This window comes from Corythoichthys intestinalis, chromosome 2 (assembly GCF_030265065.1).
Source record: "Corythoichthys intestinalis isolate RoL2023-P3 chromosome 2, ASM3026506v1, whole genome shotgun sequence".
NCBI lineage: Eukaryota > Metazoa > Chordata > Actinopteri > Syngnathiformes > Syngnathidae > Corythoichthys > Corythoichthys intestinalis.
The window spans coordinates 7,163,740-7,180,547 of NC_080396.1; the positions used below are offsets into that span (position 1 = coordinate 7,163,740).

A 16,808-nucleotide genomic window follows, 5' to 3' on the forward strand; every position below is an offset into this window, starting at 1 on the left:
ATATATATATATATATATAAATGAAAAGTAAAGTGCATTCTCATTGGTCAATTAGATTTTCAGTGCCCCCGGACGTTATTAGATTAACTTGTATTTTGATTTTAATTATACGGTATTGGCCCGAATATTAGACGGCCCTGATTATAAGACGACCCCCTCTTTTTCATGAAGTTTGAAAAAAGACCTTTTTGAACACCAAATTAATATTTATACAGAAAATGATTAAAGTACATCTGAAATAAATGATTATAACAATATTTTTTTTAGAGAAAAAGTATGTTTTTGTGCCTCATTCAAATCTTAATATCTGAACCTTTAAATATGTAAACTAAAGTGCAATCACTTTCGTAAATGAATGGCTTCTGGTTTTTGAAATGTAAATAAACCAATCTATTGTGATAAAACAACAAAATTGCAATAACTGAATTAACCATCAAAGTGAAGTCTTAACTGTAACTGTTGTCTTGAAACAAATCTGAATAAGGAAAAATATTGCAATAAATGCAAACATGAGAGTAGCTGAGATCTGTCAAGACAGAACATCGCTTCAATGATATCTGGCGCCATCTAGCGTCGTGAATGGGTATAACTTCTAGACCGCGAATATAAGATGACCCCCACTTTTTCAGTCTTATTTCAATGCAAAAAACACTGTCTTAGATTGCCGGCCAATACAGGTGTGTAGTTTAAAGTAGGGCTGCAGCTATCGAATATTTTAGTAATCGAGTAATCGACTGAAAATTCTATCGATTAATCGAGTAATCATAAAACAAATAAATGTTTAGGTGAAGAGCAATTATAAATATACATGAGAAAACAAGACTTTTCATTTAATCTTGAACCATTTTCAGTCAATCAATGTCTTTATTTTCGATGTATATTGTGGAAAACAGCCATCAATTGCATCTCAGATGTAACTGGAATAAAAAAAAAGAAGACTAATTCACTGCTTTCACTCAAAAAACTTTTAGATATTATTAAAAAAAAAAAAAAAAAAAAAAAAATATATATATATATATATATATATATATATATATATATATATATATCAAAAAATGCCGTTACGCTTGATAACACACATCATTTAAAAGTTAGGATTTTTCCCCACGTGTTTCAATTGAATTTCTATTTGTGTCAAGCCATTTTTAAGTTCTAGTTAAGTTTTAAGTTAGTCTAAACTGTAAGTCCTGATAGGATTTAGAGTTTTTGCAGTGTTCAAAATAAATGTATGATACAGGCTGTATTGGAGCACATTAGGGACCAGTGCTACTTGGTGTTTTATCCAGCAATGACTACTGAGCTAAAATTGATAGTTAGCATTATTAAGTTTTTATTTTACACCCTCATCACTCCACAATGCTATGTTATGTTAAAGCCTGTATGTAAGACACATTAGCCACGCATCGACAGTGGTCATAATTAATAGAAACCTAGCCCTCAGCAGGGCTAACGTTACGTGAGCTAGTAGTGATAGTAATGTTAATGTTATTTATTAGCACTTAGCGCTCTTTATTAGCGCTTAGCGCTCTACTGCTTTAATATGGCGGCTGTTTACTAACGCTGCCCAGACGCGGCCGAGTCTGTCATTTCGCGTCTAGTTCAACATACATGTGATCTCTATGAGACGCATCAGACGCTACCTGCTACCAACGTAGCATCGTGCGGGTTAGTATTTAGCAACGTCGGGGTCGTTTGTAGCGGCTATCGGCTGCAGTAAGTTTTTTTTTTTTTTTTTTTTTTTTCCTTCTTCCTCTCCGCACGTGACATCAGTGCGTTGTCCCGCATTAAAAGTAGTCCGAGCAAAACGTGATACTTAGAGCTGTCAAAATAAACGATTACTCGAGGTGAATAAAATTACTCGGATCAGTTTTTAAACTCGAGTTACTCGAGTTGCTCGAGTATTCGTTTCAGCTCTAGTTTAAAGCACTATTTTAGTGCTACATTTTGTTTTTTGTTCGCTCATCAGTGCCCCAGTATTGTATTAGGTCTAGTAACGTCCCTGGGGTTAACCAAGATTTTTTAAAATACCACCAAACATAAAACAAAAAAAAAACATATATGAACATCTAAGTTAGCAATTGGTGTGCTTAATGAGGTTTGGCTTAATTACTGACACGATGTGTGCCACATCCAACATGGCGGTCCGGCATACGTGTCGCAGCTGGGAGCAGAGGCGATCAACTGTCTGTGTTAAACTCCGTGTTCAACTCGTTCTCCATTCCAAGGCAGAGTGAGAGATGGAGCGTGCCAGCGGTGCTGGACAGCGCAAGAAGATGAGCTCAGGGAGCCGGGCCAGCCTGGACGCGGGCTGTTAGGGAAGCCAGGTGAAAGTAGCCAAGCAACCGGGACGGAGAAGCAGCTGTTGCGAGCACGTCCATTCACGTTCAGTCATTTTGTTTTTATTTTTTTTTACTCCAACACGATGCATGACGTCATACGCTCCAGTAGTGCAAGATGACCAGATGATGCGGGCTCGTGGACAAGGTCTCCGGTTCTGGTGACGCAAGTCGTGGTCTTTATGGACCAGGGAATGGAGCTCTGATGGCTCTTCGCGGCCCGGGTTGGAAGGAAACACCGAGGGAAGCGTATAGCAGCAGCAGCAGGTATCTGAGAAGCGTCGAGGTGTCCGCACCCCGCAAAAAAGAGGCACCACGGTGCGGCTGTCGTGCTTTTCACCGGAGGGGGCGAGCGGCAGCGGGAAGGGGAACATGGCCGCGCAGTCGGACGGTAAAACCGGGGTGGGTTTCGCCCAGCTTTACGACGTCGATGCCGACGAACCGCTGGATTCTGCGGCGATCCACATCTGCCAGTGCTGCCGTTCTTCGGCGTGCTACTGGGGCTGCCGCTCCGCCTGCCTCGGCTCATTGCTCGGCGGGGGCCAAGCCTCCGTCGGAGGGGTCGGCATCAGGGAGACTCACTGCCCACCCCGGGAACAGCTGTGGTTGGACTGTCTCTGGATCATACTGGCCCTCCTCGTCTTCTTCTGGGACGTCGGCACCGACCTGTGCCTCGCCATGGACTACTACCAGAGGCAGGACTACCTGTGGTTTGGCCTCACGCTCTTCTTCGTGCTGGTTCCTTCTGTTCTGGTCCAGATTTTGAGTTTCCGCTGGTTTGTGCAGGACTATACTGGCGGGGGGCTTGGTGAAGTGGAGGGCTTGACAAAACGGGGGGCGGTGACTTTGGGGTGCCACTATGCTGGCAAGGATCGCCTGCAGCTGGCCACTATCTGGCTGTGGCAGGCCACCATACACATCCTTCAGCTGGGGCAAGTGTGGAGGTAAGTGGGCTTGTGTGTGGTGGGAGTGGCGTTTGGTGGGCACATTTTATGTCAACACACGCTTGCTTACGCACAAAGCTCCTCTCAAATATCACAGTTTGATTAGTTTAGTGACCAAACTAGAGCACACGTGCGTTGGAGGATCTGCCCATACTGATCCGATACCTCAGCAATGTAATAATTTATTTATTCCTTCATTACAAAATAATGCATTTTTTTTTTTTACAACATCCTTGTCAATCATATTCTGTTGCATTTTACCTATTAAAAAATCTTAAATACAAAATCTTTTCCCCCACCGGATTCAGGTGTTCGGCCATTCCTTACTCCGAGGCAAAACGTCTACACCAGACATGTCCAAAGTCCGGCCCGGGGGCCAAATGCGGCCCTTGGTCAAATTTCATCCGGCCCCCAGCTTCTGTCATAAAATCAATAACGTCTGGCCCGCACACAGACTTAATAAATTGGTCAGCAGTACTGCTACCAGCATATGAAGTAGCTTACACACTAAATGCTGCTCCTCATTTACCCACTAAAAGGCAGCAGCACTCTAAGCAGCATCCCCCGCGTTACCCTTTATTCCCCATTTCTAAAATGGCGACAATCAACAAAAAAAAGAAAGTTGACTGTGACGGCCGACGCTTCAAGGATAGGTGGAAATTTGACTACTGTATTTCTTCTCTAAAATATGCAACAACTGTGTCTGCGTCATTGAATGAATGAATGAATTTATTGTCATTGTCATAATCATCATCATCAGATTATCATAACAGAAATCATCATGAAGAAAGGATCATCATAAACAAGAATAAAGAAAAAAAAAAGAGTGTAATTTGTTTACCCGAAGGAAAGATGAAAACAGACAAGACAAGGAAGACGGGAAAAGCAGAAGCTTATCATAAACCCGTCCCCCTTCCACCTGGGTCGCGCAAGCAGCATGTTATGTATCAGTCCAGTCCACATTTCGTTCAAAAGTCATTGATTGCCATGGAGATTTCGCATATAGTAATTTGAGTGTCTTTTATCAGTTCATGTCCAAGTAGGTGAAGGGTGGGAAGGCCTGGGGTGCTATGGAGGCTCGCATGTGTAGTATCCCCTGTAGTATTTGCAAAGAGACAGTCGTTGTTTTTAAAGAGTTCAATGTGAGGCGATATTAACAAACAAGACACGCTGACATGTACGACAAGATTACAGGGAAGATATGTAGCGAGAAATTGAAGCAACTTGAAGCTAGTTTAATTTTACAGCAGCAGTATTTCGCAAGAGCCCGAGAGTCGAAAGAGAACGCCACAAAGGCTAGTTGCGAGATTGTTGAAATAATTACTGTAATTTAGGGCTGTCAAACGTTTGAAATTTTTAATCGCGTTAATCACAGCTTAAAAATTAATAAATCGTAATTAATCGCAATTCAAACCATTTATAAAATATGCCATATAAATATAATAATGTAAATTATTATTGGAATGGAAAGATAAGACACAAGATGGCTATATACAGTGCCTTGCAAAAGTATTCGGCCCCCTTGAACCTTGCAACCTTTCGCCACATTTCAGGCTTCAAACATAAAGATATAAAATTTTAATTTTTTGTCAAGAATCAACAACAATTGGGACACAGTCGTGAAGTGGAACAACATTTATTGGATAATTTAAACTTTTTTAACAAATAAAAAACTGAAAAGTGGGGCGTGCAATTTTATTCAGCCCCCTTGCATTAATACTTTGTAGCGCCACCTTTTGCTCCAATTACAGCTGCAAGTCGCTTGGGGTGTGTTTCTATCAGTTTTGCACATCGAGAGACTGACATTCTTGCCCATTCTTCCTTGCAAAACAGCTCGAGCTCAGTGAGGTTGGATGGAGAGTGTTTGTGAACAGCAGTCTTCAGCTCTTTCCACAGATTCTCGATTGGATTCAGGTCTGGACTTTGACTTGGCCATTCTAACACCTGGATACGTTTATTTTTGAACCATTCCATTGTAGATTTGGCTTTATGTTTTGGATCATTGTCCTGTTGGAAGATAAATCTCCGTCCCAGTCTCAGGTCTTGTGCAGATACCAACAGGTTTTCTTCCAGAATGTTCCTGTATTTGGCTGCATCCATCTTCCCGTCAATTTTAACCATCTTCCCTGTCCGTGCTGAAGAAAAGCAGGCCCAAACCATGATGCTGCCACCACCATGTTTGACAGTGGGGATGGTGTGTTCAGGGTGATGAGCTGTGTTGCTTTTACACCAAACATATCGTTTTGCATTTTGGCCACAAAGTTCAATTTTGGTTTCATCTGACCAGAGCACCTTCTTCCACATGTGTGGTGTGTCTCCCAGGTGGCTTGTGGCAAACTTTAAACGAGACTTTTTATGGATATCTTTGAGAAATGGCTTTCCTCTTGCCACTCTTCCATAAAGGCCAGATTTGTGCAGTGTACGACTGATTGTTGTCCTATGGACAGACTCTCCCACCTCAGCTGTAGATCTCTGCAGTTCATCCAGAGTGATCATGGGCCTCTTGGCTGCATCTCTGATCAGTTTTCTCCTTGTTTGAGAAGAAAGTTTGGAAGGACGGCCGGGTCTTGGTAGATTTGCAGTGGTCTGATGCTCCTTCCATTTCAATATGATGGCTTGCACAGTGCTCCTTGAGATGTTTAAAGCTTGGGAAATCTTTTTGTATCCAAATTCGGCTTTAAACTTCTCCACAACAGTATCTGGGACCTGCCTGGTGTGTTACTTGGTTTTCATAATGCTCTCTGCACTTTAAACAGAACCCTGAGACTATCACAGAGCAGGTGCATTTATACGGAGACTTGATTACACACAGGTGGATTCTATTTATCATCATCGGTCATTTAGGACAACATTGGATCATTCAGAGATCCTCACTGAACTTCTGGAGTGAGTTTGCTGCACTGAAAGTAAAGGGGCCGAATAATATTGCACGCCCCACTTTTCAGTTTTTTATTTGTTAAAAAAGTTTATATTATCCAATAAATGTTGTTCCACTTCACGATTGTGTCCCACTTGTTGTTGATTCTTGACAAAAAAATTAAATTTCATATCTTTATGTTTGAAGCCTGAAATGTGGCGAAAGGTTGCAAGATTCAAGGGGGCCGAATACTTTTGCAAGGCACTGTACATTCAACATACTGTACATAAGTACTGTATTTGTTTATCATGACATTAAATCAACAAGATGGCATTAACATTCTGTTAAAGCGATCCATGGATAGAAAGACTTGTAGTTCTTAAAAGATAAATGTTAGTACAAGTTATAGAAATTTTATATTAAAACTCCTCTTAATGTTTTCTTTTTAATAAAATATGTAAAATTTTCAATCAAAATGCTTGCTAAAATTTGCTGAAATATATCGTTCTATGTAAAGGCAAAGGTCGGCCCTCCACATTTTTACCACACCAAATCTGGCCCCCTTTGCAAAAAGTTTGGACGCCCCTGGTCTACACAATGCTCAGCGCGCTTGCGCAAGCATCCACACGCATGCGCATAACGGTTAGAAGCGCGAGTACTATTTTTGTTTTTACTTAGTTATTTGGAACCTTTTCACTGCCTCAAAGATACTTTTTGCATGTATTACCCTCTCATACGTTTAACCATTGTGTTTTTTTAAGGCTGTCAAACGATTAAAATTTTTAATCAAGTTAATTACAGCTAAAAATTAATTAATCGTAATTAATCGCAATTAATCGCAAAACAAACCAGCTATAAAATATGCCATATTTTTCTGTAAATTATATATATATTCTGTAAAATAAACTTTTAGAATGGAAAGATAAGACACAAGATGGATATATACATTCAACATACGGTACATAAGGACTGTATTTGTTTATTATAACAATAAATCAACAAGATGGCATTAACATTATTAACATTCTGTTAAAGCGATCCATGGATAGAAAGACTTGTAGTTCTTAAAAGATAAATGTTAGTACAAGTTATTGAAATTTTATATTAAAACCACTCTTAATGTTTTCGTTTTAATAAAATTTGTAAAATTTTCAATCAAAAAATAAACTAGTAGCCCGCCATTGTTGATGTCAATAATTACTTACACAATACTCATGGGTGCTGAAGCCTATAAAATCAGTCGCACCCAAGCGCCAGCAGAGGGCGGCAAAACTCCATAAAACACAATTAACAAGTGGGCATTTCACTCTACTGACATTTAAATCTGTCTGAGCGGGACATGTGCGTTAATTGCGTCAAATATTTTAACGTGATTAATTTTTAAAAAATTAATTACCGCCTGTTAACGCGATAATTTTGACAGCCCTAGTTTTTTGGTGTTAGCTTCAAAGCAGTTGACCACTTTAGTCACGTAGCGTATTCAAACCGTCCCTATTTGATATAACTACATTTAAGTATTTTCTGCAGGCATTTTTTTAGTACGTTATTCCTGTATGCATCTAAACAAAACAAGTTTAGAGCGCACGGTAGTACTTTGGGTGTCAAATTCGACTAATGTAGGACGTTTCACCGATGTAAGAGATTTTGGCAGAACACCGGTCTTCTAAAAATGGTGCGTAGTACAATCATAGACAAAGTTTGACTTTTGGGGCAGGGGGGGGCACAACATGTTGATGACCACAAAAAGCAGTGTCAGAAATAAAACTTAATTTACAAAAATATTTATAATAATAAGTTGAAAATGAGCGTTTTTTTTTTGTTTCCCATCATTCTTGAGGGGAATTCTAAATCAGGCTGCTTAGGCAATACTTTTCGTCAAGATGGTCATCCATTGAATATGGTACGCCCGCCGGTGTCGTTCCAATGTAGTTACCCCAGTCAAAAATGTTATCCACTGGGCGGAGCCATATGGAGGGAGATTTATGTCTTCATTATTCCCCCAAAAAAGTTGCTTCAATCCAAAAAAAAAAAAAAAATTGCTTCAATCAAAATATATATTTTCAATAAAAAAGGTCACTTTAATCAAAAAAAAAAAAAAAAAAAAAAGTGAATGCAAAAATAAATTTGAAACTCAACAAAATGCATTTGAAAGCTATTTTTCTTTGATTTTTTTTTGTTTTTGTGAAGTCAATTTTTTTTGGGGTTGAAGCAACTTTTTTGATTGAAGTAATGTTTTGCGTTTGGGCCAAATTTTGGCTGGGACATTTGTGTTTTTATTATTCAATCAAAAAATAAGTTGCTTCAAACAAAAAATGTATATTTTCAAAAGAAAAATCAGTTCAATCAAAAAAAGAAAATTTTCAATAATAGAAAAAAAGTTTTTGAACACGAAAAAAATATTTGAGACTCAAATATTTGCATTTGAACACTGAATTTTTCATTTAAAAAGTTTTCTTTGATTTTAGCAATCCTTTTTGTGTGACATTTATGTCTTTCAATCCCCCCAAAAGTTGCTTCAATCTAAAAAAAATATTTTCAAACAATGAAAAAAAATCATTTGAAAAATAAAATTGCCCTCTCATATTTATTTATTTATTTATTTTAATAATATGCAAAGCAAATGACCATCTAAGGTGCTGGTCACATGATCTGTTTTAAAAATTCATTTTAATCCATTATAAAATATCTCTTTTTGTTCATTTATTTCATTTTTGTTGCTTTTTCATTGCTTTAGTTTACTTATATATGTATAGGAAAGTCAATTACATGCAATGACACTTTTCGGCCTCCGGGGTTGGGGGGCCTTGACCCACTGTCCCCCCCCTTAAACGACGCTTATGAGTACAATTATCATTTTGTTTGTTTGTTTCTTTTGACGATATCCTAGTGCATCTTGTTTCGTTGCGTTGTAGCCCTTAAATAAATATATTTTGAAGATCTTTAAGACATGATGTTTTTCCACCTGATCTTCTCAAAATTACATGCTCAGACCATAAGCGGAGTTTAAGGGTGGGCCAGCCCCCCGCCCTCCCTCCATGCTGGCCAAAAAGTGTCATTGTATATAATTGGCTTTCCTATATATCATTTTAAAATTAAGAGTTTTCCGGTAAAATATCGTCTATAAAAGTTGTAAAGCAATAAAACTAACCACAAACAAAAAAAAATGAATGAAATGAACAAAAAAGATATTATATCCGTAGTCTTTATACCGCTGGATTATTTTCTGCCTTTTACAATGCATCACAAAATTGAGTACACCCCTGGCATTTCTGCAGATATTTAAGAATATTTGTTCATGGGACAACACTGACAAAATGACACTTTGACACAATGAAAAGTAGTCTGTGTGCAACTTATATAATAGACTTCATTTATTTTCCCCTCAAAATAACTCAAAATATAGCTTTTCATATCTAAACCCCTGGCAACAAAAGTGAGTACACCCCATATTGTAAGTTGTCAATATTAACATACAAATTGTCACCTGTCAATATTTTGTGTGGCCACCACTATTATCCAGAACTGCCTTTACCCTCTTGGGCATGAAGTTGACCAGAGCTTCACAGGTTGCCACTGGAATGCTCTTCCACTCCTCCATGACGACGTAGCGGAGCGGCTGGATATTTGAGACTTTGCGCACCTCCACCTTCTGCTTGAGGATCCCCCAAAGATGTTCTATTGGGTTCAAGTCTGGAGACATGCTTGGCCAGTCCATCACCTTTACCCTCAGCCTCTTCAGTAAAGCAGTGGTCATATTGGAGGTGTGTTTGGTGTCATTGTCATGCTGGAACACTGCCCTGCGACCTAGTTTCTGGAGGCAGGGGATCATGCTCTGCTGCAGTATTTCAAAGTACATGTTGGAGTTCACGTTTCCCTCAATGGAATGTAGCTCTGCAACACCTGCAGCACTCATGCAGCCCCAGACCATGACATTCCCACCACCATGCTTGATTGTAGGCATGACACACTTATCTTTGTACTCACCTGGTCACGGCCACACATGCTTGAGACCATCAGAACCAAACAAATTAATTTTCGTCTCATCAGACCATAGGACATGGTTCCAGTAATCCATGTGCTTTGTTGACATGTCTGCAGCAAACTGTTTGCGGGCTTTCTTGTGTTCTTGTGTCACTTTCAGGGTGTTGGCAATCTTCTTGTATCCTTGGTCGTCTTCATGTAGTGCAACAATACGTCTTTTAAGATCCTCAGAGAGTTCTTAGCCATGTGGTGCCATGTTGGAACTTTCAGTGACCAGTATGAGCGAGTGTGAGAGCTGCACTACAAATTTGAACACACCTGCTCCTTATGCACACCTGGACCTAGTAACACTTACGAGTCACATGACATTTTGGAGGGAAAATGACAAGCAGTACTCAATTTGGACATTAGGGATGTAGTTTCTAAGGGTTGTACTCACTTTTGTTGCCAGGGGTTTAGATATTGATGGCTATATTTTGAGTTATTTTGAGGGGAAAATTAATTAACTCTATTATATAAGCTGCACACAGACTACTTTTCATTGTGTAATGTAAGGGGTGTACTCACTTTTGTGAAACACTGTAGCTCTTAACTCATTCATTGTCAATGACAGTGATAGACAGTGTGGAATCTAATTGAATGGAAAAGCCTTGCATTGAGCGATCATGTTTCACTGCCATTGATGGTGATAGATGTGTAATCCAATTTGACTGCTGATATATATTCTTTATAAACATGTGGTATTGGTACAATATCGGCAGTATTGGGAGCCATAAAATGATAACGGTGCAACATTAGTTTTCATATTATAACCGGTTAAAAAAAAAAAAAAAAAAAAAAAAAAGGTCAACAGTGGATGACACATAGTGGGGGAGTCATTGATTTTTCGCCCAAGGGCGTAGGTTTGCATTGGGACGGTAGGGTCATAACACTACCAACTTTTCAGGATGGTCAAATAGTCCCCACCAACTTTTAAGCAAACTGTGATTGTTTACGGTTGGGTCGGGCCGGACTTCTCTCTCGCTAACTTTTTTTAAAATAAATATGTATTCATATATTTATACCAAAACGATGTATGGATGTGAAATAAAATAAATGATTTGGATAAAACAGAGAAGGCACTGTGCATGCCTGCACATGTGAACGCGCTGGCCCCGCTCTCTTTTCAATCTTCCCCTCCCACCCTGGCACCCTCCATGAGTCCACATCCTGGTATTTCCTTTTCGATATGCAGCAGTTAGGAGTGAAAAACAAACTAAAGACAGGGGAATTGAAAAGCAAACAACTGCAGTAGGAGTGGGGTATGGAAAGGATTCAAATAGTTGAAGATGCTATACAGAAACCTGTGTCGACTTCACTGAATGTAAACGAATGTGGCGCTTTGGTCTCATACGAGAAATATATTTCACAAACTTTTCCAGCGTTATCCTGTTGTGTAAATGCATTTATAATGATCATTAAAATATATAGACTATTTAAACATTGAGAAAACTTTTTTTTCTGCCAACTCGGAAGAGATTAAAATAAATGTCAAATCAACTATCCGCCTGTTAGAACAGACACACAAATATAAAAGATATAAATGTTTATTGAATATCCATCTTAGTCTTGTTTAACTGGGAAAATTCGTTACAAAAGACAGGCTTTATTTTTTTATCATTATGCATATATGCACCGGCATCATCACAAATGTGATCACACAAAACACAACCACGCATCGCATCCCTACATTTCCTCCTTCTCCTGAGTCCTCACAAATAAAACATAGAATTTCGTTTTTTTTTTTTTTTTTTAGGGCTCATGCCTACAAATAAAACATAACATTTCGGGTTTTTTTCAGGCTCGGACCTGCAAATCAAGGTAATTGATAGAGATGTCCCGATCGATCGGGATCAGGTCCGATCACGTCATTTTCAAAGTATCGGAATCGGCAAAAACATATTGGCCATGCCTTTTTTTAGATATATTTTTTAATTGAATCGTTTTCTAATTGTATTTAACGTTCCAGACATAATATGTTGCACTCACCCAGAGTCTTTAGTTTAGGCTTAAGGTAGGGTTATCAAATTTATCCCAATAACGGCAGTAATTAATTTTTTAAAAAATTTATCAATTAATGTATGCGCTGCACGACCCACTCACGCATTGTCGCGCTCAATCTGTAATGGCGCCGTTTTCCTATATAGAGAGATTAAAGGCAGCATAAAATGAGTAGAGTGAAATTTGGCAGCCTTTGGAACCTGTTTTTAATTGGCCAAAGCCTTACAATCCCTCTCCCTACGATTAGAAATATCATGGGAAGCAATGTGGGGAAGCAAGCTTTTTCTTAACACCTTATGTTATTTCCCAACGCAGAGAAGATATATGTATGAATTGGTAGCACTACGCACAGTCATGGTTCCACTTCCCATCATGCATTTGGCCATGGCTACAGTATCGTTTACTGAAAGCTCAACAAATACACTAGATGGCAATATTTAGTTACAATATACAAAGTCACAAGTCTTTCTATCCGTGGATCCTTCTCACAGAAAGAATGTTAATAATGTAAATGCCATCTTGAGGATTTATTGTCATAATAAACAAATACAGTACTTAAGTACTGTATGTTGAATGTATATATTCGTCCGAGTTTTATTCATTTTTTTCTTAATGCATTGCCAAAATGTATATGATCGGGAAAAATTATCGGGAATGATTGGAATTAAATCGGGAGCAAAAAAAAAGCAATCGGATCGGGAAATAACGGGATCGGCAGATACTCAAACTAAGACGATCGGGATCGGATCGGGAGCAAAAAAACATGATCGGAACAATCCTAGTAATTGATCGGCGGGCCAGGTCGGGATTTAATGCTCGTGGGCCGTTCGGGTCGGGCTAGATTTTTTAGGCCCGATCTAACCTCTAGCATCATGTAATGTTAACATACCGTACACCTATTCACCCTGTTGTTCTCTATTGTATTTTAATTGCCTTTCAAGCTGGCATGTCTGTTCTTGGTGCTGGATTCTATCAAATAAATTTCCCCCCAAAATTGCGACTTATACTCCGGTGCGACTTATATATGTTTTTTCCCTTTTCATTGCGCATTTTTGGCTGGTGCGACTTAAACTCAGGTGCGACTTATAGTCCAAAAAATATGGTAACTTTTTTTGCCTTTGCGTAAGCAAACAATTCAAGACAACGTGAAACTCACTCCTAACTCCAATTCTTACACTACAACGGTGTTGGAGAAACTCAAGCTCGGGGAAAATGCCGTGTCGACTAGATGAAGCTGAACGGGAGAAGAGCTTGCTCCGCGACGAAAACTCGGTGAGCGAGCTTCTCTGCGGCCTCTCTCACGCTTCACTTAGTAGAACACACTAATTCCGTTCTGTGGAAAAATGCTGAAATGGAAACATCTGTGCCCCCAAATCAATCCAAAAACTGTTCAATATCTTAAGAACTCTCGAAACCCTTTTGCTGCAAAAGGCCAGCATCAAACATTTGTATGTTTGTCAATGTGTGCTGAGTGGGGGGGGGGGGGTGCGTGAGATTGCTCCCAGTGGGTGTCAGAGTACATAGAAAGTGCTCTGAGGGAAAGCATCTGCTCATCTGCCAATTCATTCCCCGACAATTCACTGGTGTCAAATTCAAGGCCCAGGGGCCAGATCTGGCCTATCACGTCATTTGATGTAAATAGCGTTGGCACATTTATTTTCTAGCGCTCTGTGGCTATTTGGACTAAACTAGTTGTTGATGGCAAGCCACTCACAAAGCGCCATCATGAATACTGTGAGTACTGCACGACAAACGAGTCGGGTCGCTTTCGTGTGGCGTGCTCCGGCCTTTGGCCATTCGACTCAAACTCCAAAAACAATTGGCGAGTTGCTCATACCCTACCCAGCTGATTTCTCTGAGATTTTTTATGGTGTCCACTTGCCTCTGGGCAAAAAACAAATACTTTGACTGTGTGTGCCCGTGTGTACAGTCCCTGACAAAAGTCTTGTCGCTTATCCATTTTGTAGAAACATTTGCTAATAACCTGACTTTTACTTATTCAGTTGGTTTCAGAAATGGCTCAAATGAAAGCTAAGACCCTCACAAATGATGTTGAATTTACAAAAATATATTTGTTTCACTGAAAATAGATTTATCATTTAATAAGGTTGTAACTAGGGTTGTTCCGATCATGTTTTTTTGCTCCCGATCTGATCCCGATCGTTATAGTTTGAGTATCTGCCGATCCCGATATTTCCCGATCCGATTGCTTTTTTTTGCTCCCGATTCAATTCCAATCATTCCTGATAATTTTTCCCGATCATATACATTTTGGCAATGCATGGAGAAAAAAAAGAATAAAACTCGGACTAATATATACAGTTGTGGTCAAAGGTTTACATACACTTGTGAAGTACAGTGCCTTGCAAAAGTATTCGGCCCCCTTGAATCTTGCAACCTTTCGCCACATTTCAGGCTTCAAACATAAAGATATGAAATTTAATTTTTTGGTCAAGAATCAACAAGTGGGACACAATCGTGAAGTGGAACAACATTTATTGGATAATTTAAACTTTTTTAACAAATAAAAAACTGAAAAGTGGGGCGTGCAACATTATTCGGCCCCTTTACTTTCAGTGCAGCAAACTCACTCCAGAAGTTCAGTGAGGATCTCTGAATGATCCAATGTTGTCCTAAATGACCGATGATGATAAATAGAATCCACCTGTGTGTAATCAAGTCTCCTTATAAATGCACCTGCTCTGTGATAGTCTCAGGGTTCTATTTAAAGTGCAGAGAGCATTATGAAAACCAAGGTACACACCAGGCAGGTCCGAGATACTGTTGTGGAGAAGTTTAAAGCCGGATTTGGATACAAAAAGATTTCCCAAGCTTTAAACATCTCAAGCAGCACTGTGCAAGCCATCATATTGAAATGGAAGGAGCATCAGACCACTGCAAATCTACCAAGACCTGGCCGTCCTTCCAAACTTTCTTCTCAAACAAGGAGAAAACTGATCAGAGATGCAGCCAAGAGGCCCATGATCACTCTGGATGAACTGCAGAGATCTACAGCTGAGGTGGGAGAGTCTGTTCATAGGACAACAATCAGTCGTACACTGCACAAATCTGGCCTTTATGGAAGAGTGGCAAGAAGAAAGCCATTTCTCAAAGATATCCATAAAAACTCTCGTTTAAAGTTTACCACAAGCCACCTGGGAGACACACCAAACATGTGGAAGAAGGTGCTCTGGTCAGATGAAACCAAAATTGAACTTTTTGGCCACAATGCAAAACGATATGTTTGGCGTAAAAGCAACACAGCTCATCACCCTGAACACACCATCCCCACTGTCAAACATGGTGGTGGCAGCATCATGGTTTGGGCCTGCTTTTCTTCAGCAGGGACAGGGAAGATGGTTAAAATTGACGGGAAGATGGATGCAGCCAAATACAGGAATATTCTGGAAGAAAACCTGTTGGTATCTGCACAAGACCTGAGACTGGGACGGAGATCTATCTTCCAACAGGACAATGATCCAAAACATAAAGCCAAATCTACAATGGAATGGTTCAAAAATAAACGTATCCAGGTGTTAGAATGGCCAAGTCAAAGTCCAGACCTGAATCCAATCGAGAATCTTTGGAAAGAGCTGAAGACTGCTGTTCACAAACACTCTCCATCCAAGCTCACTGAGCTCGAGCTGTTTTGCAAGGAAGAATGGGCAATAATGTCAGTCTCTCGATGTGCAAAAATGATAGAAACATACCCCAAGCGACGTGCAGCTGTCCGATCGCGGGTGGAAAACACACAACAACAGAAAAGATGATACACGCAGGCGTAGCCTCTGTAGAGATGATTTAAAAGCATAAACAATGAAAGTAGGTTCGCAGCCGTCTATTCTCTCTCGCTAACTCGCCCACTCACTCACTCAGAGCTACGTAGCTGTCCGTCTTCTTCTGGCGTGTGAGCACTCTTCTTCACGTAAACAAGTGCGACTGCGCCCTCACGTGGGCGTGAAAGCGCCACAAACTAAATGCATCCATTTCAAGATAAAAAAAGTCAATAATACAATTGAACATACACTGCCAAAGGCAGAACGGGAACGTGGCCATAGCTATAAAGAGTTATTCAGTTAACTATAGCATAAGAACATGCTAACAACTTTACAAAACCATCAGTGTCACTGCAAAACACCAAAATAACGTGAAATTATATCATAATGTGTTAATAATTCCACACATAAGTCGCTCCTGAGTATAAGTCGCACCCCCAGCCAAAATATGAAAAAAAACGCGATTTATAGTCCGAAAAATACGGTACTACATCACATTTGTAAAATACAAACACATAATACAATAAATAATAGCCCATTTTAATAAAATAGATTGAAATGAGCTAAGACACCTGTAATTGAATAATAAGAATAATACACAGATCCTGCTTACACAATTAAATTTATTAATTTCTGTGTGACTCTTTAACTTGAGAAAATCCACCAATAAAGCTTTTGAAAACCGTTCATAAGAAAAAAAAATTCATTTGTAAAATACATGTTAAAGTCTTTGTCATTGGTATTGCTTTTCTCTTTAGCACAGGACTTCTTTTTTCTTCTTTCTTTCAGAAACAAAGCTCACCAATACGCGGGGTCTGAAAGGCAAATTGTTGTTGGATTATTATCTTTAAATACCTGCTTCTTTTTGAGCAGA

General features: G+C 39.4%; 1 protein-coding gene across 1 annotated transcript in view; it reads left to right on the top strand.

Moving 5' to 3' along the window:
• The first annotated feature begins 2,097 nt into the window (after nucleotides 1–2,097).
• xkr6a (XK, Kell blood group complex subunit-related family, member 6a) overlaps nucleotides 2,098–16,808 on the top strand; it is a 28,090-nt gene continuing 13,379 nt past the window's right edge. The window contains exon 1 of the mRNA XM_057818298.1: nucleotides 2,098–3,280. Within this exon, the coding sequence (XP_057674281.1) occupies nucleotides 2,709–3,280 (572 nt within the window). The 5' untranslated portion in view covers nucleotides 2,098–2,708. The remainder of the gene's footprint in view (nucleotides 3,281–16,808) is intronic.